Source organism: Cottoperca gobio, chromosome 19 (genome assembly GCF_900634415.1).
Source record: "Cottoperca gobio chromosome 19, fCotGob3.1, whole genome shotgun sequence".
NCBI lineage: Eukaryota > Metazoa > Chordata > Actinopteri > Perciformes > Bovichtidae > Cottoperca > Cottoperca gobio.
The window spans coordinates 5,060,151-5,086,637 of NC_041373.1; the positions used below are offsets into that span (position 1 = coordinate 5,060,151).

At 39.8% G+C, this 26,487-nt stretch overlaps 2 protein-coding genes across 3 annotated transcripts; one reads left to right on the plus strand and one right to left on the minus strand.

Annotated features, from left to right (window-relative positions):
- Positions 1 to 200: 200 nt before the first annotated feature.
- On the minus strand, positions 201 to 18,832 carry hid1b (HID1 domain containing b). Its single transcript, XM_029456980.1, has 19 exons — positions 18,644 to 18,832; positions 17,344 to 17,493; positions 15,791 to 15,961; positions 13,471 to 13,593; positions 9,905 to 10,011; positions 8,725 to 8,841; positions 7,546 to 7,777; positions 7,398 to 7,454; positions 6,712 to 6,852; positions 6,392 to 6,482; positions 6,125 to 6,276; positions 5,460 to 5,538; positions 5,183 to 5,347; positions 4,889 to 5,098; positions 2,962 to 3,101; positions 2,776 to 2,859; positions 2,603 to 2,694; positions 871 to 1,029; positions 201 to 743 (listed from the first exon to the last, which is right to left on the minus strand). Exons 1-19 carry the CDS (start codon positions 18,707 to 18,709, stop codon positions 680 to 682), a joined length of 2,400 nt encoding a protein of 799 aa, XP_029312840.1. The 5' UTR covers positions 18,710 to 18,832; the 3' UTR covers positions 201 to 679.
- A 2,072-nt stretch (positions 18,833 to 20,904) lies between these two features.
- Positions 20,905 to 26,021, plus strand: plaub (plasminogen activator, urokinase b). Of its 2 annotated transcripts, none has more exons than XM_029456606.1 (11): positions 20,905 to 21,017; positions 21,161 to 21,242; positions 21,532 to 21,636; positions 21,747 to 21,900; positions 22,499 to 22,596; positions 22,693 to 22,728; positions 22,814 to 23,012; positions 23,668 to 23,819; positions 23,900 to 24,040; positions 25,261 to 25,409; positions 25,495 to 26,021. In XM_029456606.1, the coding sequence occupies exons 1-11, from the start codon at positions 20,955 to 20,957 to the stop codon at positions 25,687 to 25,689; spliced, it is 1,374 nt and encodes a 457-aa protein (XP_029312466.1). In that variant the 5' UTR covers positions 20,905 to 20,954; the 3' UTR covers positions 25,690 to 26,021. The 2 variants fall into 2 exon arrangements, with proteins under 2 accessions (XP_029312466.1, XP_029312467.1); XM_029456607.1 differs by having other exon boundaries at positions 22,820 to 23,012.
- The last annotated feature ends 466 nt before the right edge of the window (positions 26,022 to 26,487 follow it).

Below are 26,487 nucleotides of genomic sequence, written 5' to 3' on the forward strand. Positions count from 1 at the left end.
TGTCTAATGAACCCAACAATTGTAAAATTGTTGGGTTCATTAGACATCTTCACCAGAACTGCCATTTTAAGTCTTGTAAAAGCTTCAAAATTGTGAAGATTATCTTGCTGAACAAAACGTTTGAATGGCTTTTTGTCGAGGGAACCGGTGTGATGTTAACTTCCGGGTTGGCTTACAAAACTTTTCCATCTCTGCTGCTCTCCAATAAAATACATTTTAATGTTGCAGCATACAATAATAACAGTTTTAATAACTTTGTGTCAACAGTTTGTGTTTGTCCACTTCCTGTTTCAACATACGCACAAAACCAGCTCCATAAAGAAATGGTTTCCTAGTTTTTTGTGAAAAAAGTTTGTGAATAAATTAATGTTCAACAAATGTCACATTTCATGATGTCAAATTTAATGTCCATCTGGCATTGCTCATAATACAGATTGTATGTGATACACAGTAAATAATGTTTTATGACATTTGGACATTCTTCGTTTTTTTTCTGATCCCTGAATGTTGGCAGGAAGAATGAAGTACAAGAGTATCACTGCTTGTTTAGTAACACCAGAGCGGTGTCAAATGTTCCTCTGATCACAGTTCAGCTGTGAGGAAGGTAAAAACCGGCAGATCTTGTTGTTGGCGAGTGTGTGAAGAGAACAAAGAGGACACATTCAACAGCTGCTGAATCCTAAATCCTCTGGATCTCAAAGAGTCGAATGTCTGTGTCGTACCAGATTGGAGGATCCACGTTGCTACAGCAACAAGAGTCAGAGAGGAAAAAGCAAGTCATTGTTGAAACTTGAGCCGTGATGCCTTTTCAAAATATGACAAGTAAAATAAACAGGTTACATACAGGCTCATATTTATTAATTTTTTTACCGTAAGTAGATGACTCCCCACATGTATGTGCGGAACCACATGGCCGTGCCTGCGTTAGCTTGGTACTTCCTGATGAGGATGGGATGAGGGACGGGCAGGAGGCCGACGAGCGTGCCGTGCTGAAGGAACTTCAGGATTTCTGACTCGTCTGTCAAACCCCTGAGGACGACAACAGCAACACTTAAACTGCTCTGAATGATTAAAGCTGCACTAAACAATATGTATAGATTAACAACGGATCAAATCAGGATGATGTGTGACGCGGAAGGCGTCACTCGCAGTGACGATGATGCAGAAAGTTATGATCAGTTTTGCAGCTCATTATTTTGGGCTGGGAGCTACAGGGCAGGGCTGTTTATAGCAGGTGCTAATGAGTTTTGACGCAACATCAATAACAAATAGCTTCAATGATTCCGGAGTCGAGGCTGAAGGTAAAACGTCCACTTTACTTGGACCAACTGTCAGGCATAAGCAATCCATCCCAGAGTAACAGTTAAACTTACTGGAACACCGAGCGCATAGAAGAAGTAGCAGACTTTCAGACCTTACATGTCCTTACATGTGCTCTGATCAGTAAGTGTATTCTTTGATTATGAAACCGTAGCCTTACGTCATTACAGGCTGATATTTGGAGTTGCTGGACATAACAATCTATCGTGGCAGTAGATAGATAGATAGATAAGATACTTTATTTATCCCGAGGGAAATGCAGTAGCATGCACATGAGACGTTCAGAGACAAAGTTAGCAATTAGCTTGTGAAGAAAGTGGAACATTTAGCAGCTGAAGAGATATTATTCTCAGGAGACCAAACACAGCGTAATATTGGACAAACATTCATCAAGATGGTGAGGTTTCTCTGTATCTGATGTGTCAATAAGTAACTGGTTGCTTATACATTCATCATTAGAGCTGAAACGATCAGTCGACTAATTCATCAGACAGAAAAATAAAACTAATTTTGATAATTGAGTCATTTTTCATGTAAAAGTGGCAAATAATTCAGTTTTCAGCCTCTCAAATAGGGAGATTTGCTGCTTTTCTCTCATCATATTAAACTTAATATCTTTGAGTTTTGGACAAAAGAAGACACTTAAAGACGTCACCTTGGTATTTGAAATACTAGGATGGACATGTTTCACTATTTTCTGACATTTAATAGATCAAACAATTTATAGATTGATCTAGAAAATAAATCGGCAGATTAAATCAATACTGAAAATAATCGTTACTTTCATCACTATTAAACATTATAACTCTATAAGGCCATAATGCATCATAACTGTGAGTGACGTTCAGCTTGTTGTGGAGTTCTGCTGCCAAGCGGAGGAAACTATTATTAGTGCTGATTTAAAGTAACAATCTTGGCCTTTTCATATATTCTCTCTTTTACCGGCAAAAGAATCAGACACTCAAGAATTAATTATTAATAATTGTTAGTTGCAGACATATACGCAAAAGGGATGTGAACGATATAATGTGAAAAGGATTCCAAGTTTTGATAGTTCCAATCCAAAACACCTAGTTTCCTGGGAAGATCTAGCAGCAAGGGCACGGATTCATTTAATGTGAACAGAATATTAACTGGGTTGTTAGTAGCAGACTGATGAAGGTGGCACTCTTTGCTTTGCCTGTTCAAACAACATATAAGAAAAAGACGATAAGAAACCTTGGAACATGCGGCACCATTTGCCACTTAACAAAGAGAGATTTAAACTTGGATCATTTCTTACTTGTCGATGCAAATCTTCTCCACCTGAGGGACCAGTACTTGTAACAGCCGCATGATGGTCTGTAGAGGAAGTTTCGATTTCCATGACAACACCTGAGAACACACAAGTAGCATGACGAATGTAATGAACAAATATAGAAGGGATGATGAAAAGCAGAAAAGACTTCTACTAACCCAGTCTGTATTAGCGCTCCAGGCTGCTGCCGATGACACGCTTGACAACCGACTCCTCGATGCTTCCTCCTCTGTCTGGTATGCCTGACGACAAAATAAAAGCCCGGGAGTCACTTTAACTGCAGACATAAAACATAAATCATCAAAAGCAGAGTACGAGCCTGAGTGATGTGACGCCTGGTGTACCTCGTGGTCTCTCTCGGAGTTGGACTCGGTGTCGCTGGCTCCAGCTCCAGCACTGTTGTCAGCAGGAGAATCTAGATGAGGCACAGTGATCATGGTACCATCCACACTCACCTGGGACTTCTCTGTTATCTTATCGATTCCTAAAGGACACAAGAGAATCTTTGTTTAAAGTCCAGGGGAAAAAAGAATGACTGGAACAAAAGTTTTTAGTTGAGTATAAAAATCTCTTGAAAAGGTTTTATTTTGCTCCTTCATGGAGGACTTGGCACTGGTACTTTGCATTTCAATGGCGATCCAGAATTACATTTCTAACCAACTCATGAAGCACAACCAACCCTCTGGTGTTGTCTATACGCTCAGCAATTACATAAATTCTTTCTCAACAGAGCTAAATACATTTCTTCAAAGAGACACGTACCAACCAGGAAAAGACTCAAAATGACCACAAAGAAGCATAAAACAACTACAAACAGACAAAAGAAGACTATAAGGAGTCCAAAACAACTACACAAGAGACACAGAGAGACTCACAATGACTATAAAAAGGGGCAAAACAACAAAGATCATGCTGCAGGAGGGATTTTAGGAGTTAATGTGGATGTTTTAATAAAGAATTTTTGCAGCGATATTGAGTTGCCATTTGAATCCATCGTAATAGCTGACTAAAGCTGCCGTCCTCCAAAAAGCAGCAACAGACATTTATCTCAGGACTAGTAGTTGGACTTATGACAATGTTGCTCCATGTCTGCTCGACGTGTCAGAAAACAACTTTTAGGTCAACAAAACATAATAATCTTGAACATGGCTTTATCCAATGTCCATATTTCTGAAATGAACACATATTTAATAAGATAAGGAATGCCTCTATGCCAACTATTTTGTTGAATTGCCTCTTTGCGAACTGCTCCGAGTGAATTTAAGTGTGTTTAAGTGTGAAGTAAGGCTGTAATACACTTACGTTGACATTGTGGGAGCAATAAAGAGTTTGCAGTGTTGGTTCAGACGACGAAGCCTCCAATTTATTATTTTCAAACCGATAAGCGATTTAAGAACCAATGGAGAGCTGCGGCTTTGATGACGTAATTTCCTGTTCAACAGTGTCGGAGACACATCAGTGTTTACACTACCAAAGATGTGGTCAAATGCGTCCCAGACCAACTCAACAAGTGCACGGCTTAAACAGGCTCTTGGTTAAATAAAACCCATTTAACTGATATGTCTAAATGTTCAGCGTTTCATTGGCTACACGATACGCCAGTTAACGGGAGACTCAGCTGCTGCTGGCTCCGTCTGTAAACAAAAAAAGAGGGCTGGCACCTCCTTATGAAGTTGACACTCATTGGCTGTAGATAACGCATGGAAGTTCCGATTGGCTCAAATGAGGTGTCAATCGAAAGGTCAGAGTTCGGCATCTGTTTTAGAAGTGTTGAAACAGCGCTAAATGCGGATATATCCCGTTTTTACCGCGTATGATCACAAAATGATCAGCTGATTTCAAAGATTGCAACAGCTGTTCATGGGCTTTTGTCGATGTGATGATGTTCATGATGGATATATTTTTTAATGGAAACAATCTATAGGACCTTTGGCAATGACACAGGAGTGTTTATTTTGGATTATTACGAATTACAGGATTATTATGAGACTTCATTGGCTCAAAGTTATGGTTTTGATTGCGAGTTTGCTTGCTAGTTTGAGATGCCTACTGTACTTGCTGTTACGATTGTGATCCCAAAACTGTTTTGCTCACTAAATAGACGAGATTCTAAGCTTTCTAACGACATGGCATTGGGTATCAACTCCATCCTGGCGGACTGTACACAACAAAGGACAAGATACAACCTCCTGTGAAACTGTATATAAACACCTGACGGCCCGCCGGCGACCCATCCACCCGTTAAGAGATTAAAATAGTCACCCTTCATACCTGGAGTGGCCTCTAAACTGGCCTTGAGTGTGGCGGGCTCAGCGGGTCTGGAGCGCTCTAGCGACTCTGTAGAGTTGTTCCTGGATATCCCAGACTTCTTCTGCTTCTTCTGCAGCGCCTTCTGAATAGACGTTGTGTCGGACGGCAGGTTGGCCAACTGGTGGAAAACATTACGCTTTCGGATGATGGCGTACACAAGGTTGCAGTTACCTGCAAGCGAGATTTAGTTACTGGTGGAGGGTTGGATACATACTGGTGTTACAGCTCTGACTGGAGAGCATGTCTAAATCTCACCATCAAACTGATACTGGATGATGTTGTTGAAGACCTCCAGCAGGAAGAAGACCAGGTGGTGGTTCTGGGGGCAGGAGAAGAGGAACCAGGGTGTGGAGAAAGCCTCCAAGAGGTGGAGCAGCTTGTTGGCCGCCACCATGGACAGGCTCTTCAGATACGGTGAGACTGTGGACGGCACAAGAAGTCAAAATGTCACAGCAGAAACGGAGGCTTTGAAATGTGTCTGCAGTTCTTATATTTAGCCACTAGGGCGCAACATTTCATCTGTGATACTCACTGTTCACTATTATTGTGAGCAGGCAGTCAAACAGAGGCTGGAGCCGCTGGTGTCCACTGGTGCTGATCTTGTGGAAGATCTAAACATGAAAAAGAAAAAATGAATACTTAGAGTGATGACTGTTATGTATTCATTCACAGACTATATGAAAATACAACAGAGGGAAGATAGTGACTGGAAATATCAAGACATCAGAACTCCACTCGCACTTCTAGGCTTTTTAAAAAGGAATACTTCGGCCCCAAAAGGATCATTTGTATAGCAACCCTGTGTTACTTGAATTCTTGAAGAAAGCTGTTTTCCTCGCATGCCTCTACGGTGAGCGAAGAATCAAGAAGCGGACATACACACGCATTTTACTATTTAAAACAGGCACTGTTACTTGTCCGTTCGAGTAGCGTTTATGCAAAGTGTTTTGAAGGTTTTAGTGAACGTGCAGGTGTTTTGGAAGTACTGTGCATTCGACTGGATAAATGAGACTAGGATTATACCACGAGTTTTGATATAGTCATTTCCTCAGTGTTTTGATTCTTCGTTCACCGTGGAGGCATTCAAGAAAACTACGTTTGAATGATGAGAAATTTATATACAAATGCTCATTTTTGGGGTGAAGTTTTCCTTAAGAAAGAATATAAAATGTTCTCTAACATAAGATGTCCTCTGACCACAATGAGCAGGTCGGCGTGGGTTCCTGTGAAAACAGGAATGTCCATGGGGACGCGGAGAGTGAACGGCTTGTTCAGACGAACGCCGAAGTTTCTCTCTCCGCTCAGCAGCAGGAGGATGAACACGCCGATGTGCATGAGGCCCACACGAGCTGCAGACGCGTAAAAAACAAACAATCAGAGGTTTTGAATAATGATCAATGCAAGTTAAAACTCATCTCAATATGCACGCACAAACAGTATTACATGTAATCCTGTAAGACTCACACTGATCTGCTCTGGCTTCATTCAGGCTGAAGAGGATGGGAACCAGCACGTCCAACACGTCGCTGCTCTTCAGCACAAAGAACAGGAATTTCTAAAACACACAACCACAACTAAGCTTTAACTCTTCTGTTACATCATACCCGCTCACATAAAAGAACTACTGCATTTGTTTGAGTTTCCAAAATCACTCTGGAATTATTAAATAATGTGGCTTTTTTGCCATCCGCTAGCAATAAAAATAGACACACGTTGACACCATCTTTTCTGTATTAATTGCAAAAGTTGCTCCAGCATCATTGACAGGAAGCAGAGCTGCACACCTTGTTGAAGTCACAGAACTTCCAGAAGAGGATCAGCAGCTCCTGGTGGAACTGGATCTTCTTGGCGGAACGAGGCAGGTAAGTCTGGACCAGAGGATTGTTCATCAGCCGCCCCAGACCTTTCAGGATGAAGCTCAAGTCCTGATGAACAAAAGAGAACATACACTTTAGCCAATAATAAGAATAAGAGGATACTGTAGGATGTTAAATAGTGAGCTGTATTTTACCTTGGGGTGGCTCAATCTCACTTTTTATCTCGATATATTGAGTATCTGCTGATACCGAAACCAATACTCAACAACTAAGCTGTTAATATCACATTTGTATGGATGCACTTTGCCTAACTTAGCCAACTAAACCACATCATGCTCAAGCTGTGACCCCTAAAGGAAGAAATAGGCTTCATAGCAGACATGGTTTATGCTGCTGCTTCTTTTAATTTAAACTTTTTCTACACACAGAACTTTTAGAAGTGTTTTTGATTGGTCAACATCATTCTACATAAAAATAAATCTGAGTAAGGAATTATAATATGAGTGTAAAATATTGGATACAACACTTAATGTAGCCAAAGACAGTTGGCAGTTAGTTTAGATGGATCGGGATCGGGATCACCCCCCCCCCCCCCATTGATTCTAGTGATCTTTGCCAGTATCGATGTTGCGTATCGGATCGGCAGATTTTACCTCTTCTCTGTGTATCCTGGAGAGATAATTCACAAAGAGGTTATCAGGTCCAGCTGGCTGAAAAAAAGAAGAAGACAATAGATGATTTTAAATTCCGAATCAGTAAAGAGTGTTTTTAATCCAATAAAACCAAACATCCCCCTCTCACCTCGTGCTCCTCCACATCTGAGGGGGACGTGGAGGTGTCCAGGGCCTGGAGGGCAGCGCAGGTGGACGACCCGGCCTCGTGCTCCAGGATGACGATAAGGATCTGCACCGCCTGCTCCACCAGCTGCTCCCGGTAGTCGGAGATTAGCAGGTGGTTGTACGGGATGCCGTACCCCACGGGGTCGTAGGCACACACCACGTTGAGCAGGGAGGTGAAAAGAGGCAGGGCATGTCTGGGTGAGGCAGAGAAAGACAGGTCGAGGTCAGTCGGCGCTGTGAGTGGTCACGCATGGCGGGCTATCAAAGTTTTCGAGGCGAGGGCTCTTCAGAAGGTTTACATGCCCCCCACAGTGTGGGGTAATGCATAGCAGAGGGTGAGGCACATTCAAGGGCACAATTTCCACTTTATTTTTTTAAGTTAAAATCTCACTGAAAATTGCCCTCTTACTGTCCAGCCACCACGGTCCTGAAAAGAGGTACTGCCACATTTGTGTCCATGGATTAGATTTAGTATTTAGTAATATTGAAATATGGTACGAACAACAGTACAACTTTCTTTTAATAAAATGTTTATATTATGTTTATATCGTGAAAAATCACACTTTTATCAACAGTCAAAATCAGGAGCATTGTGTTTATTACAGGTCTTCTATATTACATTTGTTTGTTTAACACTGCATATGTGTGCAGATCTTTCATATTCAACTTGTTATGAGTTCATAGATACCAAATACTTGACTGTCCTCTTTGTAGTTTCTGAGATACACACATGTTCTTACCATACTATATTTAGTTAGTGTATTTAGCCTTAGCGTACAATAAACATGTAAGATCTCACTTTGTATGTATATTTACCGTTCAGGAATTTAGTGTATGGATGTATGTATATGTGTGTCTATATGTGTATATGTATGTACTGTATGTATGTATGCATGTATGTATATGTGTGTGTCTATATGTGTATATGTATGTACTGTATGTATGTATATGTGTGTGTCTATATGTGTATATGTATGTACTGTATGTATGTATATGTGTGTGTCTATATGTGTATATGTATGTACTGTATGTATGTATATGTATGTGTCTATATGTGTATATATGTGTCTATATGTGTATATGTATGTACTGTATGTATGTATATGTGTGTGTCTATGTATATATTTTTTGATTCAGTCACCTGTTTTCTGAGGAGCAGAAGAAGGACACCCAGGGGTTGAGGTTCTTACTCTCGGAGGAGGGAGGAAGGTACATGGCCTCAGAAAGACAGGTGAGGAGCAACTTCAGCAGCTCTGTCCTGAACAAACAAGAACACAGGACAGATCGACCAGAAATCAGTTTACACTTACACCCCGAACGATACGTCCAAGATACATCAAGTATCGGACATTTTACAGTTGAAAAATGTGCTCTCTGGTGGACAAACTGTGAAACAAGTGTTGTTTCTAAACGACCTCAAACATGACTTTGGCAAACCTGGACTGATATTTATTTATTTAAAGTGTTGTCACAATTTGGATCCAGATATGCACCAAAATACACACAATGACAGACAATCACAGAGATTGGATGATTGTAGTGGTTTGTGGAGAATAATAACTGCAGGAATAACTGTAGTAGTAGTGCTACCTACAGGCAGAATTAGTAGTACGTGTTCCTGTCCTCTTATTCATGTCAAACAGGCCACTTACAAATATTTGGCAACCAGTTATAGGAAAAATGGCACATCCAATTATTACTGACGCCAAGGAGGTTATGTCTCGGTTAGTCTGTCTGCAGGATTACTGAAAAACTACTGGCCCGATTTCCATGAAACTTGGTGGAAGGCTTGTAGCAAGGGCCAAGAAGGAACACATAAAATGTTTTAATGGCTCTGAATGACGGGGCGGATACACAAATTATGTTTCACCTTCGTTAACATTGCAACATAGAGCATTTGTGCTGTCCTCATGTGGGGCGTAATATCCGTAAAAAAATTCCCACCTGGGACAATTAATGTTGAGTCGGAAAAACAACGCGGGAATAGCTACTGTATCAACGTGTTGTTTTAACGCTATGAAAAATAAAACATATTTCCACATTAGTCTACGACTTAAAGCTCATCAACACACAAAGTCAGAAGAACAACTTCCCAACTCTGGAAAATGGGACTGTCCAAGGAACACCTGAATGCACCATTGACCTTGGCATAATTCTGTACTCGGCAAGTGCCATTCTAGTGTTAGCTATGAAATTAGGTGAAAAGAATTGGTATGATTTAGCAAAAATAAAAAATAGAAATCGGTATGATTTTGTAAAAAGAAATCTGACAAGATAACAACAGTCAGTTCTCCACGTTCACTGATTGGCTGCAGTCTCACCTGTTGAGGTCGTGGATGTAGTTTAGAGGAGGAGACTGAGCGAAGCCCACGCCGGCCTCCCAGATGTACTCGCAGCTGTCTATGGATCGAATGTCGTCGGCAGTGTCCTGCAGCAGAGACAAGAGCAATACAATTCGTCAAATTCTATTGTTGAGATTCAAGTTGCCTTTCCACTTTAATTTGGACTGACATGTGATTATGATAATTGATTAATTATTTAAATTATAATAATATAATAATCCGCCCAAAGCACTCAAACATCAGGACGGGTGCTTTTTATTTTTTTAACAATATTTTAATTTATTATGAAATGGTCAGTCTTGGCATACAGTATACCATCAAATGAATAGACAAGTAAACATAGTAATTAAAAGAGAGGTGAACATACAAACGTTATCATTCAATAAGCAAAAACATAAAACTCTCTCTGGATCAAGCTTCTCAAATGTGGGGCTTTGCTGATATTCTCTGTCTGATATTCCATAATTATAAGTCAATATTTGTGGTTACTTGTTAGGCCTCAGGATTAGCTCTGGGAAAACGTAATCATCAGAATAATCAATGACGGAAATGTCTGTAGTCAGAGGCTTTGTGTAATCTAAAACAACTAAATGTGAAATGAGCTTTTTAAAAAAGGTAAAGTTACTGTTCGAAGTCCACACACACACACACACACACACACACACACACACACACACACACACACACACACACACACACACACACACACACACACACACACACACACACACACGGTTACAGACTCTCTCTCCACTCCAATTCCTAAATGTTATCAGCCAAAAAAAACTTAAAGAATGAAAGCATTGTGAGATGAACTGTTTACTGAAAGACTTAACTGCATTTATGAACTGTGATATTCAACATAAAATGAAAAGACTTCTTATTCAGACATTAATATTTTCCCACTGCTACATTTCACAGCTAAAAAGGTCTAAACAGAGCAGTGGAACTGAGTTCACACCTACTTCAACAAGTGGACTGAGCTGACAATATCTGCATGCGACACCTCAGCACAGATAACTAGTGTCATGAATAGATGTGCTGCCATTGTTATTCATAAGTAAACTGACAGCAAAGGGCACCATGCCATACCACACCACACAAAAAGTTCTCTGGTGTTCAATCAAATGCAGGAAGCATTGATTTGAATCTCAAATTGTTTAATTTGAATGATTGTATAGCTTTGAAGAAATGAAAAGAATCCAGTTATTTTACAAGAAAAAAAGAGAATGAAGAAAAAGAATTTCTTGTCCCTTTCTTGAAACATAAGGTTTCCAGATACCCCAGGTGGAAACCACTAGTCTAATCTAAAAATATATATTTCAGCTACACCACTGAGGGTCATGGACGGATTTTGGAACAGGCCTATCGAGCATCTATTTGAAGTTACTGCTAATATTTATTGTTGGGAAGTCAAAAACAGAAACAAAATGACCACAAAGAGACACAAAACAGCTACAACAAGATGCATAATATCCAAAAAGAGATGGAATACGACAATAAACAAAAAGGCACAAAATATCTACAAAACAGATGTATTTTTAATGTGTGGCTCTGGTTCTTATGTACTGTAGGAGGGGTAGTGGATCCCTTTACAGCCCATCGTCTCATACAGCGTCCATGCTGAGGGCGAACTGACCCTTTAACACCTTTTGACCTTCAAATCACCAAATCCTACTGGGTAGTGAAAGCTCAACCCTCAAATGCTTCTGTCTGCTGCATAGGTCACAGAGGCCGGAGGAAACAAACGACAGCCGCTGGTCATTTTCCACCTTCTTCACACACTGAAGGGAACATTTCCTCGGGCGGCTGGCTGCGAGGTGGTCCGATCATGCAGAGGTTAGGACCTGCAGGACAGCCAGCTTATGTCACCTCTCATGCTCTCCAGCAACACACATGTTTGCTCAACACGATTAGGTGTCCACCCTGTTCTTCTCAGCCCAGTTGACAAACACGGCCACTCCTCCCTCTCTCCGTCTCATGTAGAGTAACTCATTAACTCGAGCTACTGCCTGAGAAGTGTGTGTGGAGGAGATAACAGTAGTGACTGGAACCGACACGAGGCTGTTAGAACAGGGACCTGCCTCTTTTACATGAACAGCAAAGTATTGACACTGTGGTAGCTTAAGGGTAAAGTAAACACCGAGTTAAAGGAAGCTGTTTTTCTTCTCATGTGGAAAGGCTCTTAAAGAACTACTTCAAAACTGTGGCGAATACTTAATTGCTAGTTAGATGAGAAGATTGATATTAATGTCAAATATACGGTATGTGATATTACTTGCAATAAATAAACAGATCCGAGCCACCTGCTCACTCCTGTGTAAGCCTGTCAGTCAGTTCATTAGAGCAGACTGCTGAAACTCTGAATGTCGCCCTAAATAACTCTGCTATCTTATAATCTTTACGTGGGGCTTAGATATCTGTGTGTTCACTGTGGCACTGAGGGCTGTACGGTCTGTGCAACGTCATGTTTTGTTAGTTGGTATGTTGGCTTGGGTCCGGGTGGCAGAGACGAGAGGACAAATGTGGCTCGGATTTGGCCGGCGTTTATCCCAGCACCAGGAGTCACAGCGGGCTGATGGAGCACTGGGTCCAACCTGTGTATCGGCAGCAACAGAAAGTTTGACAAGTCGGCTACATCAGTGCTATCTGCTGACTGCTAACGGAAGATCTGTCCGTCTTCAGTCTCTCTCGCACACTCTACTCCTGCCGGAGCAGCCTCCTGGCAGCGGTGGGAACGAGGCGATGCTGCGAGTCGTTTTCTCGTTTCTGCCACTTTAGATCTAATCAAAACGAACTGTCAAGCGTGCAGGGATCATGGAAGTAATGTTGACAAGCCCCGAGTCTGCCCGAGTCAGACAGCTGTACTTCTTCTCTCTCTGTACTGAGAACAGACTGCAGCTACAGGGACTCTCTATTCTTGCTAGACATTATTGGCAGGCGCTAGTCAGTTAGCATGCTAACTTCAGTAGATAGCTCTGCAACACAACACATACAGTAGACGTCTTTGGCATAACATCAACACTGTTACTTCTTCACATCCTGTTGATAATGTTCGTTCATTGTTTTGAGATAAAATTCTGGAATATTTTACACACTGAACCTTTTCAGCTTTTCTGCTGCTTTCAGTAAACGGCTAAAATACAACACAAAATGAAAATGCGTGATGTTTCCAAAGTCAATGAGTAATTGTGTTAAATAATCCCGATCTCAATATTGATCATGATTAGGATTTTTGCCATAACTCTGCATTTAACGCACACACATGAGATTTATATCCATCCGATATCGATTGGAAAAAAAACAAATAAGTATAAGTCCCAAAATATCGACCATCGTTCTACTGAAACTAACACCACATGTTGTGCAGAATTGTCATCCCCGGTTAATGAACAAGACCGAGGTGAAGCTTTGGTTAGTTTCCTTAATTAGATTGTGAATATTGGCAGGTGTTTGCCTCCAGCTGCACTGCAGGATAATCGGGCCACAGTTGAATGTCTGCCACATCAGTAGCAGTGTAATGTAGAGGGGTAGTGTGGACTCACCGGGCTGCTCTTCTTGTGGCTCTGAGCAGTGAAATCTGGACAGAAGAGCAGGTCAGCGATTGCCAGCAACAGGGATTCAGCCAGCGGCCGTGCTTCATCATCATCGCCATCTTGGTCCAGACGCTGGAGGATAAAGAGACGAGTTGGGAGCGGTCACTTTTGTAGTTTCCAAATTACAGACACGACTCGTATGTAAATTAAGAATGTGATAATCTGTGGGATTTATAACAATACAGTCTAAAATTACGCCGTAACAAGTAAACAACATGCATTCAAAATGCTCAGTAAAAGTAAACCAGTATTAACAGTAAAATGTAGGCGACTGGAGGTATCCAAAGTAAAAGTTCACATTGCGGTAAAACATCTTAAATGATTAGTTTGACAAGTTGGCAAATGCGTTTATTCAATGTCCAGAGAGACGAGAAGATTGATACCACTCCTGTATCTTTACGTTTAATATGAAGCTAATCCAGATCTTTATTAGCTTAGCTTAGCACAAAGACTGTAAACAGGGGCAAACAGCTAGCATGACACTGCATCTGGCCAATAAATGGTCCCAAACAAAACGTCCGTGTGCAAATTTAACAAATGAGATTTAACATTTGAAGGGGGCTTTAGTAACTTTGAACTGAGCCAGGCTAGCTGAGATAAGCTAACCAGCTGTAGCTTCAAATGTATCATAGAGACATGACAGTGAGGTCAATCTTCTCATCTAGCGTTCGACAAGAAAGCAAGCGAGTGTGCTTACGATGGCGAACTATTTCTTTAAACATAATCGAATCGAATAATCAGATCAACACAGTTCAATATGGAAGATGTTAAGTTTAGTTCATACTGTATACAAATTAGGGGTGTCACGGTATACGGGTATTGACGATAACCGTGATAATATATTTTTTAATATTGATATCATGTACATATCCCAAATACCCCCTTTTTAAATATCTTTTGTCTCCCTCACCCAACGCCACACCCACACCCACACCCACACACACACACACACACTTTGAGTGCAATTCATTTGCCAAAAAAGAGGCAAAACGCACCATAAATTAAGTTAAATATGAATTTGACTCAAATTTTCCATAGATATTGCGATAATACAGTTATCGGGAATAATCTTACAAACAATCAAATGTCATGTTTCACTTCTTCTTTAAATCGAATCAATACCAGTATTTCCCTGCAGAACCACAGACTGAATTCATACAACTACAAGCAACCCATTAGTCTGTTCCAACAGCTGCAGCGCTGCACTTTACTCCAGTCCCACACTGTAATTAAGGGACATTCAATCCCTCCTAAATTCAACCACTGGCCAGGAGGAGGGGGTGGGGTGGGGTGGGGTGGGTACAATATGGGCAGTGTTTGGACGTGGGTCCCTTGCCGACCTAGTAACCAGAGAACCAGCAGCCGTCAGGAGGTAGAGGATGGAGAGAGGAGGGAGAGGATGGGAGGGGGGGGGGTTGGTTTCGGACAGTGACGTCGACAGCAGCAACAGTCTCATCTTACAGTCCAGATCCTGCTCTGAGAATCAGCATCACTTCTAACCGCTGTGGAATATTATGCATGCTAATCTCAAATCCTCTGATGTGTGTAAAACTGAGAGGGTGATGACGGATTAAACTCTGCAGTCAGATAGGATTTCTCTGTCTGCTGGTTCCAGCACAACACATGCTACTGCAGGTCGTCTCAGGCAGCAGAGGTTTTACACGTATACCTCTAAGAAAAGCCTCGATTTCCTCAATTTATAATATTATTGTTTCATTTTTTATTTTTTATTAACCAATAAAACAAACCAACGATGCAAATATAAAGGTTTTTTCCAAGGGTCAGTTGACTGAAATCACAAGTTTTGGTTTGACTTTTTAAGTCTTGAGATCCAAAGCTTAGATTTCCTCAAATTAAAATTTGAAGTTGTGTTTACATTCAGTGTTATTAACCCGAACACAATGCATGAATCCTTGAGGTCTAACCAACGTATCATAAGCGGACACACAAACACAGACACACAAACACACACACACACACACAGGTTGGTTTGTAATTTAACTTGTGGGATTATTGCTTCCTCAATGCATAACTTTCTACAGTCCACTCTCAGGACTGAGTCTTTCACAAGCTTCAAAGTGAAATCATTAATGAACATAATATCCAGTGCTGCAGTTTACTGAACTTCTCGGTGCTGTAGCTTCACGCTCCTCATGGCAGAGAAATCATAGAGGCAGACTGAGTGTCACCAGAGAATGCAAAAGTTATACAAGAGTGTGTTTTGCTCCACTACTTCCTGTAGCAGATTAAGTGTCAGTCAGAGTCGTACCCCTGTTCTGCCGGCTCCGGGCACGGTGGACCAGAAGAAGCCTCTCCAGTCGGCGTCTTCAAAGATGTAAGGCAGGATGCGGGTGAGCAGGCGGGTGCAGTTCAGGACAGTCTGACGCTCCTTCTCTGAGGGGCAGCCAGAGTCTGCTCCCTGGACCAGCCTCTCCACTGCCTGAGGGAGTAAAGCACATGTAGAAAACTTTAAGACCGCACTAATACTTTAAGTCAGGCGTCTACACATTTATGATTTTTATTCGACACATTTATTTAGTTTCTTTTAGTAAAATTCTGTGTTTAACCTAGAAATGATCTCCGTCCTGTGCCGCCAACCTTCAGCAACACATATCTTAAGTGTCACATAGAAATCATGCACTGCATCTCCAAAGCTTCATTCAATTCAATTCTTACTTAAAGCTACTAAAGGGAGAACTAGAGAGTAAAGGGTTAACATAACTAATTGTTTTTAAACAGATATAAAAATAATTGCCTTTCTTTTCTTTATGCTAAGCTAAGCGTCTCCTCGCCCCATATTGAAAGTACAGAGATAAGTGTGGTCTCGATCTTCTCATTTAATTTTCAGCATAAAAGTAAACGAGCGTATTTCCCCAAACGTCAGAATAGTCCTTTAAAAACTCCCCAGCCAGAGAGCTGGGTAATATTTTAAAACGTTTTTTTATGACTTTTAATAAAATGCCATAAAACAAGACTTTTGATATCCTACTTGAACTATTTCAAAGAAACTTTTTTTTTTTCCCTCAAAAGAACAGCTTTACCCATATATAATAGTTTCAAACTGCCGACATTTCTACTTAAATCAGAAACTATCTGAATAAATAAGTAAAGATGATTAAGACTCCGACCCGACAGTGAGCACCTACTCAGGAATTTTAAATAGTTTCATCTCGACTATAAATCTGATCCTTGTTGCAAGAAATGTAGGATCTCCTGTCTCTTCGGTTGAACATTTTTATTATCAGCCAGGTCTACAAAAAACACCCGATCTGCTTTACTCAAATAACCTTTGACCTTTACCAACATTGACGTGTGTAACGTTTAAAGTGTGGGAACAACAAACAGAAGCATTCCTTTGACTCGGACTGAATGGCTGCACTAAGACAACGCACTTTTTGAGGAAGGGAAATGTCTTCATTCTTTGATTTTTGGTTTACTAAAAAAAAAAAAAGAAGAGAAATCCTGACTGATACATTAAAGTGTATACTTCAGGTCATCTGTGACTACATACAAACATAAAATCAAGCATTTTTACTGTATCAATTTAGATGGTCCAAAGTAAAAGTCCAACATTTGTACCTTGAAAGAGCTGTATTTCTCAAACTTGTTTTAAAAACACATTGCACCATAAATCCAAACTGATATATTTGAGTTCAGGACATCTCCGACTACATACGTAATGAAAATCAAATGTAATCAATTTAGAGTTTTTTCAAAGTAAAAGTCACACATTTGTACCATGAATAACTTTAAACACACTCACAGCCTCTAGCAACTAATTCTAACAACAGCAGTAGAACCATCCTGATGAACACAGGTTACCTTGTAGCAGAGGGTTGCCAGGTTGGACGGAGACTCCTCTCTGACAGCTCTGATCTCTGCCGCAGGTACCAGAGCGAAAACATCCTGGACGGTGGTGGAGGTGTCGGCCCAGAACTGATCCCAGAAGGCATCATCTGTGGCTTCTACGGGCTGCAGGAGAGGACACACGGCACGTCTTTATATGCATTTAACATGACCTCAGACTGGAGGATCATCACCTCAGACCACAGCAGACACTGTGCACTGACCTCCAGATAAACTCAGCTGCTAAAGATTAAAACAGAATGTGATATTTCTTTCTAAATCATCATTGCGTTGTGTATGATTGTGCTTATGTTTTTTTTAATGTTATTTTAATACCTTCTTAAATGTATTAACCTTTATTTATTACTCCCTAATTTTTACTGCTTTATTGTCTTCTATTATTTCTTACTGTATGTGTTTAATCCTGTAAAGTCTATGTACGTACTGTATTTAAGTGCACGTTTGAGTATTTCTATTCTATGTTACTTTATATTTTTACTCCATACATCTCAGAGGGAAATATTGTACTTTTTACTACATGTATGTATCTGACAGCTGCAGTTAAGTTTTACTTTTCAAGTCTAAAAGGTCAGATATTACAATCTGCACTTGAATGGTTCTGACTTTAACATAAAGACTATCAAATAACAGCTAATAACTAGCAGCAAATATCAAAACTACTAAAATGACATTAATAAAACTATGAAAATGCCCATGGTAACATCTTTAAATGTCTTTGTGTTGTCCAAATAACAAATGCAAGTTTGAAGTCACATAAAATTAATGATTTTTGATGATTAATGATGTATTTTTGCTAAATACTGAAGCAGACTGGACAGCAGCGCCTGTAGATTCAAATCAACTTCGTCTAGTTAGTTCCACCTTAAATGCACCTGCGAGTGAAACACGTCTGCTGCCTACAGGAAAACTAATTAAATTCAACATTTGGAAATCACATGTCACATGTTCAAGTTCATTTAAGGATCATTTCACAAATTAAACCCAAAAGGCCAAACTGACTGTTTCCTGTCTCTTAAACAGCAAAAATATTGAGAAAAATGTCAATATTTCAGGAGATGTATTTGTATTCTGTCTGGAAATCCTCATTTATAATCAGATTGCTGTGTTTTTTGTTGTTTTCCTCTCTACTTGGTGTCATTTGGGCTGCAGCTCAGGCTACCATCTGGCACACCAACTTTATCTCCACTATCTGAATTAAAACCACAAACGCACAACCGACGCGCTCTACGCACGAGTTTTATTGTAAATAACCGACCTGTGTTTTGGTTGTGAGTTGAATCACCGCTTTCCTGAAGTGAAGTTTGGTGTCGGCGTTTCCCATTTTGTGTCACTAACCACCTCCTGCCTGTTTGGATCCGTGTTAACACTGAGTCGCAGTAAAGGAGGATAATCTCCCTCATCCAACGCTGACAGCCGCTCTGCGCTCCTGCTGCGTTCAAGTGCTGCTCGGAATCTAAATTTGCAAAACAATGTATGTCAAAAACAGCTGCTGCTGTTGTTTTTTTATGTTTGTGACTGAGGTAATTGTTGTAATTGTAACTGTAAATAGTTTTGCTTATTTAAAAAGAAAAAACAATATGATGCTGTTTTTTGTTGTAACTGAGAAACACAGAGGAGAACATTGTTTTGTTGTAAATAACGTATATCATCATATACACATAATAAACAAAAAAAAACACATAAACGTGAAAATGACTTCCACAACAAAGTCACAATATAAAAACAAAACAAAAAAAATATTTAAAAAACCCCACAGTGAAACACAGCTTAGAACAATACTACAGCTTTACAAAGAATCCTAGAAATAATACTAATAATAATAATAACAGCAAATAATAATGCGCTATTATTTCAACATTTATAATAATGTGCTTTACACATGGAGAACCAAAGTAAATAATCAGAAAGAAAATTAAATTAAATTTAACTTTGCTTCAGTAAAATGACCTATAATATTTCTGTTAAACAAAACCTGTTCTAGTTTCTATGTCTGCTGAAGGTAGTTTAATAATTCCGACGACCCTTAAAGGTAGCATAAACTAAGCAGGATCCAAACTAGACGACTTCCGGGTTCCTTATGTACATATTTGCTTTCATTTACGGTATTCAAAGGATAAAAGTGCATTAATTTACACACGACAATTATTCAGATGCAGATATTAAGATTGAAACACTCACATCTTCATCATCACCATCATCATCAACAACAACTTTAGGCTATCATAATATTACATCATGTCATCAAAATTAGATGAAGTTAATTGTAGTTTCTGATCTCTAAATACAGATAAATACAACATGAGACAGCGGACAGTGGAGAGACCCATCATGATACTTCAGGTACAATCAGGATAAATGAGCTCTGAAGTTCACAGAGCAACAGTGACATCCAGTGAATTTATCAGACGCTTCATTACAAAACAGATTAATTTAATAGCTACAACAGCAATCAGTGTTGTTATGTCATAATTATTATTCTGGATTATTTGAATTTAAGTTCAAATGTATTTGTTTAGTTAGGTTTGAAGGTTGAAGAAAATTTAAAATTTAAAATTTAAAATGAGCAAACAAAAACACCAAACAATCCTCTTCAGCTAGCTCACCTTAGCACACACCATTAACAACATGCAAGCTAACAGCTAACATTTGAGGGGATGTAGTTAACAGATTGTAATAGAGAATAAAATCTAACAGCACGAAACATCACATTCATTGATTTTCTTTACATGACAATGGCAGGGAAATTATTTAATTCATTATTTACACCCTAAGAAAGTTATAAAATAAATGGCCGACTTCTATAGGCACTAAAGTATTGTATCCATTTAGCCCAATATGATCAATCTGCTTATTCGCAGCTTTAAAGAAAAGGTAAAGTCCTCCATCATGATATCCTTCATAATTTCGATAAAGTCTTGTTACTAACATAGTCCTCTTCTTTTTTTATTGAATGCTGTTTTCGTTTGTAAGCAAAGTTCAAATTTGGTAGTAAAAGGTGCAGGTGGTAAAATCTTATTACAGTGACTTTACGTTGAAGACTCTCCCATTAAGGACTGGACCTGTTTCTTCTTCAAGTGGTGATTATGTGTACATGGTAGTATCAGTTACCCAACCAGTGTTGTGGTGGTGTCTCTGGTGAGACTCTCTGAGTTCTCACAGGGTGTGAACACCAACATCCTGCAGGTTTATGATATCCATGCAGTCACAACATATTTCGCAGTATTATTCTATGATTCATTTTAATCCAGAATCTGTGAAATTCTTCATACAAACAGCTGCACATCCGATCTGACAGCTCAGCTTCCGACATACCAAAGGTATTGATATGCTTCCTGGGATTTACTGATGTAGATTAACCGCCCTTACTCATCCACTCGCCCTGCAAACAGCTATTTCTTCACACCAAATCAAGTGGGCTGCCTGTCGAAGAGCTCCTCAGCCAATCAGGACTCTCCCTCCGCCCTGCACACAGCAGATAAAATACAGTTACCCCTGAGGAGGTTCACATAGAGCGCTCTGGAGGCACGCTCATGCTGTTTGGATTTCAATCTGTGTAGCGAAGAAACATGACAACAATGAAAAACTTTGTTTTAATCTGCATCCTGGCAGCCCTGTCAACAACGGAAGCAGTAAGGACAATTGTGTCTTGCTTGTATTGAAATGTTGCATTAATCTTCATTAATCATTAATTAGAATTCTTCAGACTTTTTTGTACTTCTAGGGATTATTGAGAGAAAAAAGAGGGCAGACATTTTCTATTTTGTCTTCCCAGCATTCCTCCTTGTCTTCATCGTCCTCCTCCTCTTTGTCCTCGTCCTACTCGTTTTCATTCTCCTCGTCCTTAGAAAGTTCAGGTGAGAAAGTACATTTGTCAATGCTCTCTGGCACTGTACATTAACATCAGTGTATCATGTAAGCTGCTCAGCTCTTTCATTTTAAATCAAATATGTTTTACAGATTTCTATTGTTTTCTTTTCTTTGTTATTTTGTTATATTCTATATTTATGTTTCTTGATTTTTGCACTTGCCTTTTATTTTTATTTTTATTTTCTCTTACTATGTTTATGTTATGCCACAATACTCAAGAGCAAATTCCTTGTACATGAAAAGTTGGCAATAAACCTGATGTGATTTTCTGCACAGGAGGGATGTGTCTGAATGGAGGCAGCTCTGTCCCATCGTTGTCTTCTGGTGAACACATGTTTTGTTTGTGTGCTGACGGTTTTGAGGGGAGACACTGTGAAACAGGTAAGAATAATTACCTTATGCTTTACTTATAGTTAGGCAACTGACAAACCAAACTGCATTCATCATTTCCACTTTTTTATCAAAATAAAACCCCCCTGTTGTTCCTTTAGTGAAAGGCGCTCAGTGCTACGAGGGTGTGGGGCTGTACTACAGAGGCACGGTGTCTCAATCAGAGAGAGGACGGACATGTGAAGAGTGGGATTTAGACACCAGGCGGCTGTACTTGTCTTCAGATGTCAATTCAGGGAGGCACAACTACTGCAGGTAGGCTGCTCCAAATCCACATATACAGTTGCTAATATTCAGACAGCTTTATTGTGGTCCTTTACATCAAATTGAATTTTAGTTTTAGTAAATACTTTTTCTTCCGGGGTTCGATCCCCGCCTACTTATGGCTGGCAAATGAATGTGATGATATTCAACTTTGTTGTCATTGTATACGAGTTCCAATAAAATCACAATACTATATATAATAAGTGTAATTGCTTTCACTTAAAGGTGTTTACATCCATCAGATGAACTGTGTAAGATCTTTAGCCCATATAAAAAAACACCAACAAGTTCTGTACTGTTCACAAGATATGGCTGTAAACGGACCAAAACACTTTCAAAGAGCATGAAAATGTGCTTTCATATCCTACTTATTGCTCTATAACATTATATTCATTGCTAAATGTGCAAACTGTAAGTTTAAGTGTATGTATCCATGCATTCACACACACAGCCGACCAACAGAGCTCAAATAAAAACAGATAGGATTGTTTCAGTAATTCAAACAATTATGTTGTCAGTACCAATACATTTGATTACTGAAATATACATATGAATATGTGAATATTTGTCTTTTTGTTTTGTTTTACAGAAATCTTTACTACAAACGGCGTCCGTGGTGTAATGTGTGGAAAAACCAGCGGCTGGTGTCGGAGTATTGTGATATTCCACGTTGTGTCTTTGAGACATGTAAGTATATTCTCTCTCTTAACAATCTTCCAATGAAATCTAAACCAAATGTCATGTTTCATCCGTGTTAAACTCTCTCTCATCGTATTCTTCCAGCCCCACCATCGCCGGCCCCCACTGATCCAGAGCCAGGTAACTTCCCGGCCTTACTGAACTCACTGCATCACATCTTCATGCTTTTTCCTTCCACTGTTTTGACCTCTGTGTCCCCCTCCAGCTGCAGAGTCGACATGTGGCCAGCGCTCCAGGAGAAAGCACATGAAGATCGTGGGTGGAACAGTTGCCACCGTGGAATCTCACCCGTGGGTTGCTGCCATATTCTGGCGCGGCAAATCCAAGAAGAAGGTTTTCCGCTGCGGGGGGAGTCTGATCTCTGCCTGCTGGGTGCTCACAGCTGCACATTGCTTCCCTGATGGGTAGGAAGTGAGATCACTTACTGTAACCACAGCAGCTGGTGGAAAGTAACCAAGTACATTTAATCAAGTACTAAGTACACTTCTGAGGTACTTTATACTCCTACTCCATCTCAAAGGCAAATATTGTTCTTTTTACTCCACTTCATTTGTCTGACAGCTTTAGATACTTTTTTTGATTTTTTCTTTGTATCCCCTTCCTGTCCAGTGAAAACCACGTCTCTCCAGATGTGTTGATTTCGAACGTTCTTGATAAACTGTAGGAGGAAGTGTTCCTTTATGTGTTTTTAGAGATGCGTTCTCACAGGACAGCGACAAAGATACAAACATATTTTATAGAATATGAAGTGATTCTGTAGATTTAAACTACCCAACAGTCTATAAAGGAGATTAAATGAGCACAGATCAGATCAATGCAGCAGGAACATAATCCAGAAACATCCTATCCAGTAAAGCACTGTCAGGGAACATTTTAATGCACAATCAATACTTTTACTGAGTACAATTAGCTGATAATACTTAATTTTACTGAAGTAATGTTTTTAATTCAGGACTTTCTGATGTATTGAGTATTTTCACAGTGTGGCGTTACTATTTTTACTTGATTTGATGGATTTGAATACCTCTAGTGACAGCGTGGACATTTTATACTTTTCAGCTCTCACACCAAAGTGCACCGCTTCTCCGTCATCCTGGGGAAAAATGTTATGAATGAAACCGACCCGAATGTGGAGCAAACCTTCAGGGTGGAAAAAATCATCGTCCATGACGGGTTTGACAACAGTGAGGGGAACTTCAACAACGACATCGGTATGAAGACGTCTTTAGATGCTTCACCGTTGACGCTGTGATGTAATCAAAACAGTAATCGCTTGATAAATGTTTTGTAGCTCTGGTGAAGCTGAAGGCCACACATGGAAAGTGTGCAGAGGAGAGCGGCTCGGTGAAGACTGTGTGTCTGCCGCCCGCTCAGCAGAACCTCCAACTAGGAGTCACCTGTGAGATCGCTGGATATGGGAAAGAGGAATTTGGTGAGGAAAGTCCTCTGAATGCTGTTGTGCTGTCTGACTGTGAAGTGGAAACATGTCATTACGTTGCATCACACACAAACATTCATAAGCATGTGTTACAAGTGTTGCCATACAGTTGAAAGCACACTATTAGCTAAAATATCCAATAATCCTGAGTTAAGCATTAAGTGCATTAAAGTAGACAGTATGTACAGAGGTGTCCACATACTTTTGGCTCAGCTGGTTATGCAGTAAAATGATCATGATTTACACTACAGTGAAAGTTTAAAACAATAAGGCCAAAGGTATGTGGACAGAAGTCTCTGCATACTTTAGGCCATATGAAGTAAGTCCTGCAGTTGTATTAAAAAGTTAAGAAAGGAAAGCCTTGTATCTGCAGGTTATGATGATGATAAAGTAAAAGAAGAGAAGGAAGCAAACCAATAAATACAACAAATAAAATAGGAGAAGAAAGAAGGAAACAACAAACATTTAAGATTTTAGTTTGGTTGCACAATAAAACAGCACAAACACAACAAAAGAAGAAACGCAAGTTGTGCAGGTGAGATTTCCAAAATACCCTCGAGGCTTATAGAAGGAATTTCACCTCAGTAAGCAATGTATGCAAAAAAAGTCATGTCATCAAATGAACAAACAAAGCCATAGATCAGAAATTCGTAAACCTTTATAACACACAGTAAATTGCCCTTAAGGTCAAGAAAGGAGTAGTAAACAAAGTACTCAGATATTTTACTTAAATAAATTACTAATACTATAATGTAGAAATGCGTTGTTACAATTAAAAGTCTTACTTAAGGAAAATACACAAGTATTAGCAAGTATTAGAGTACAACAAGTAAAATGACTCATTCTGCACAAGGGCCAATATTATATTTTGTATTAATAATCTGAATCTTCAATGTAACTAAAGTAATCAAATAAATGTAGTGGAGTAAAAAGTATAAAATATTTGACTCTCAGTAGTGGAGTAGAAGTATCAAATAGCAGGAAATAGAAAGTAAAGAAATTAAAGTACGAGTATCTCACAATGAGTTACTGTGCACCACTGCTCACATGGAAGTTAAAACTGAAGCTGTAGTGTAACAACAATCACATAACAATGTAGAGGAGTTAAAGTAGTAGCTCTTAAGTGAATGTAATTAGTTATTGCTTGCCTAATTATATGTATTCTACAAACATAATAAGTAGGACCGTGTTATAACTGCTTTTCTTGTCTGCAGGCTTGTGGTATAAGTCTCGGTTCCTCCGAGAGGCTGAGGTGAACATCCTCGCCGACGACGTGTGTCGAAACGAGGACTATTATGGAAACATGATCAGTGATAACATGTTTTGTGCCGGTCGTCCCGATTGGAGCCAGGATGCCTGCGAGGTATTCACGACAAGTCCTGACTCGATCGGGTTTCCAAGGATCAGTTTGTTGATTTCCTTTAATGCTGCTCGTCTCTCTCCCACAGGGAGACTCAGGAGGGCCTCTGGTGTGCGAGGCTGGCAGCAGGCTCTTCCTGTTTGGGGTCATCAGCTGGGGCGACGGCTGCGCAAAGGAGAAGCGACCTGGCGTTTACACCAAAGTCACCAATTACAACCGATGGATAGAAGAGAAGACGGGGCTGCCGTCCATCGCTGCTGGCTCCATGTTTCCTCAGAAGTGAAGCTGAGGAGCTGAACTGTTACTACTGCTGCTCTTCCATCATTTTCTTGGTAGCCTTAAAGCAGGGGTATTCAACTAAAATTCTAAGAGGTCCAGTTAGAGAATATTTCCGCGAGCAAAGGTCCGGAGCATCATAATGTGTAACCTGCGTTATGAATTAGTGTGAGATATATTGAAGTAGTAGAACTAGTAGCTGTATCAACATCTGCACGTCATCAGCAGCTGACTGTCACATCTAATAAAGAAAGTACAATTAAAAAACATTTAGACAATATGTATTGTCACTTAACATTGAACTATACAGATATATATATAATACTGTAGATATGTATAATGTTCTTCTCGGGCTGCATTTAAAAATAAAAGAGAAAATAAATAAAATAGCTTTTGAAAGATTGTGCATCTTAAAATAAAGTGCTTAATCTTAGAAAAATAAAATAAAGTGTAGCAGCAGCTTGAGTTTCCCTTTTTCTTTAACTGATTTAACTCTCAACCAATGTTAGAATAAATCAGTCTCAACACATCTTAACAATTGAACAGTTTCACCCAGGCTAGCACATCCTGGGTGAAACTGTTCTCTGTGGCTGATGATGCTGACAGGTGGACTATTTGCTTTATTTTGTTACAAATCAAAATCACATTGGGCTCTGAGTGCTTATTTTCTGTGCCCTCAGTTCAGACTTGAGTGGGTATGTTTGGTTGAAAATTGAAAATCCCTAAATAATGTATTGATTATAGGTCCGGGTCCGGATAGTTCGGCGTCTGGGTCCGGACTCGGACCGTGGTCCGCCTTGTCAGT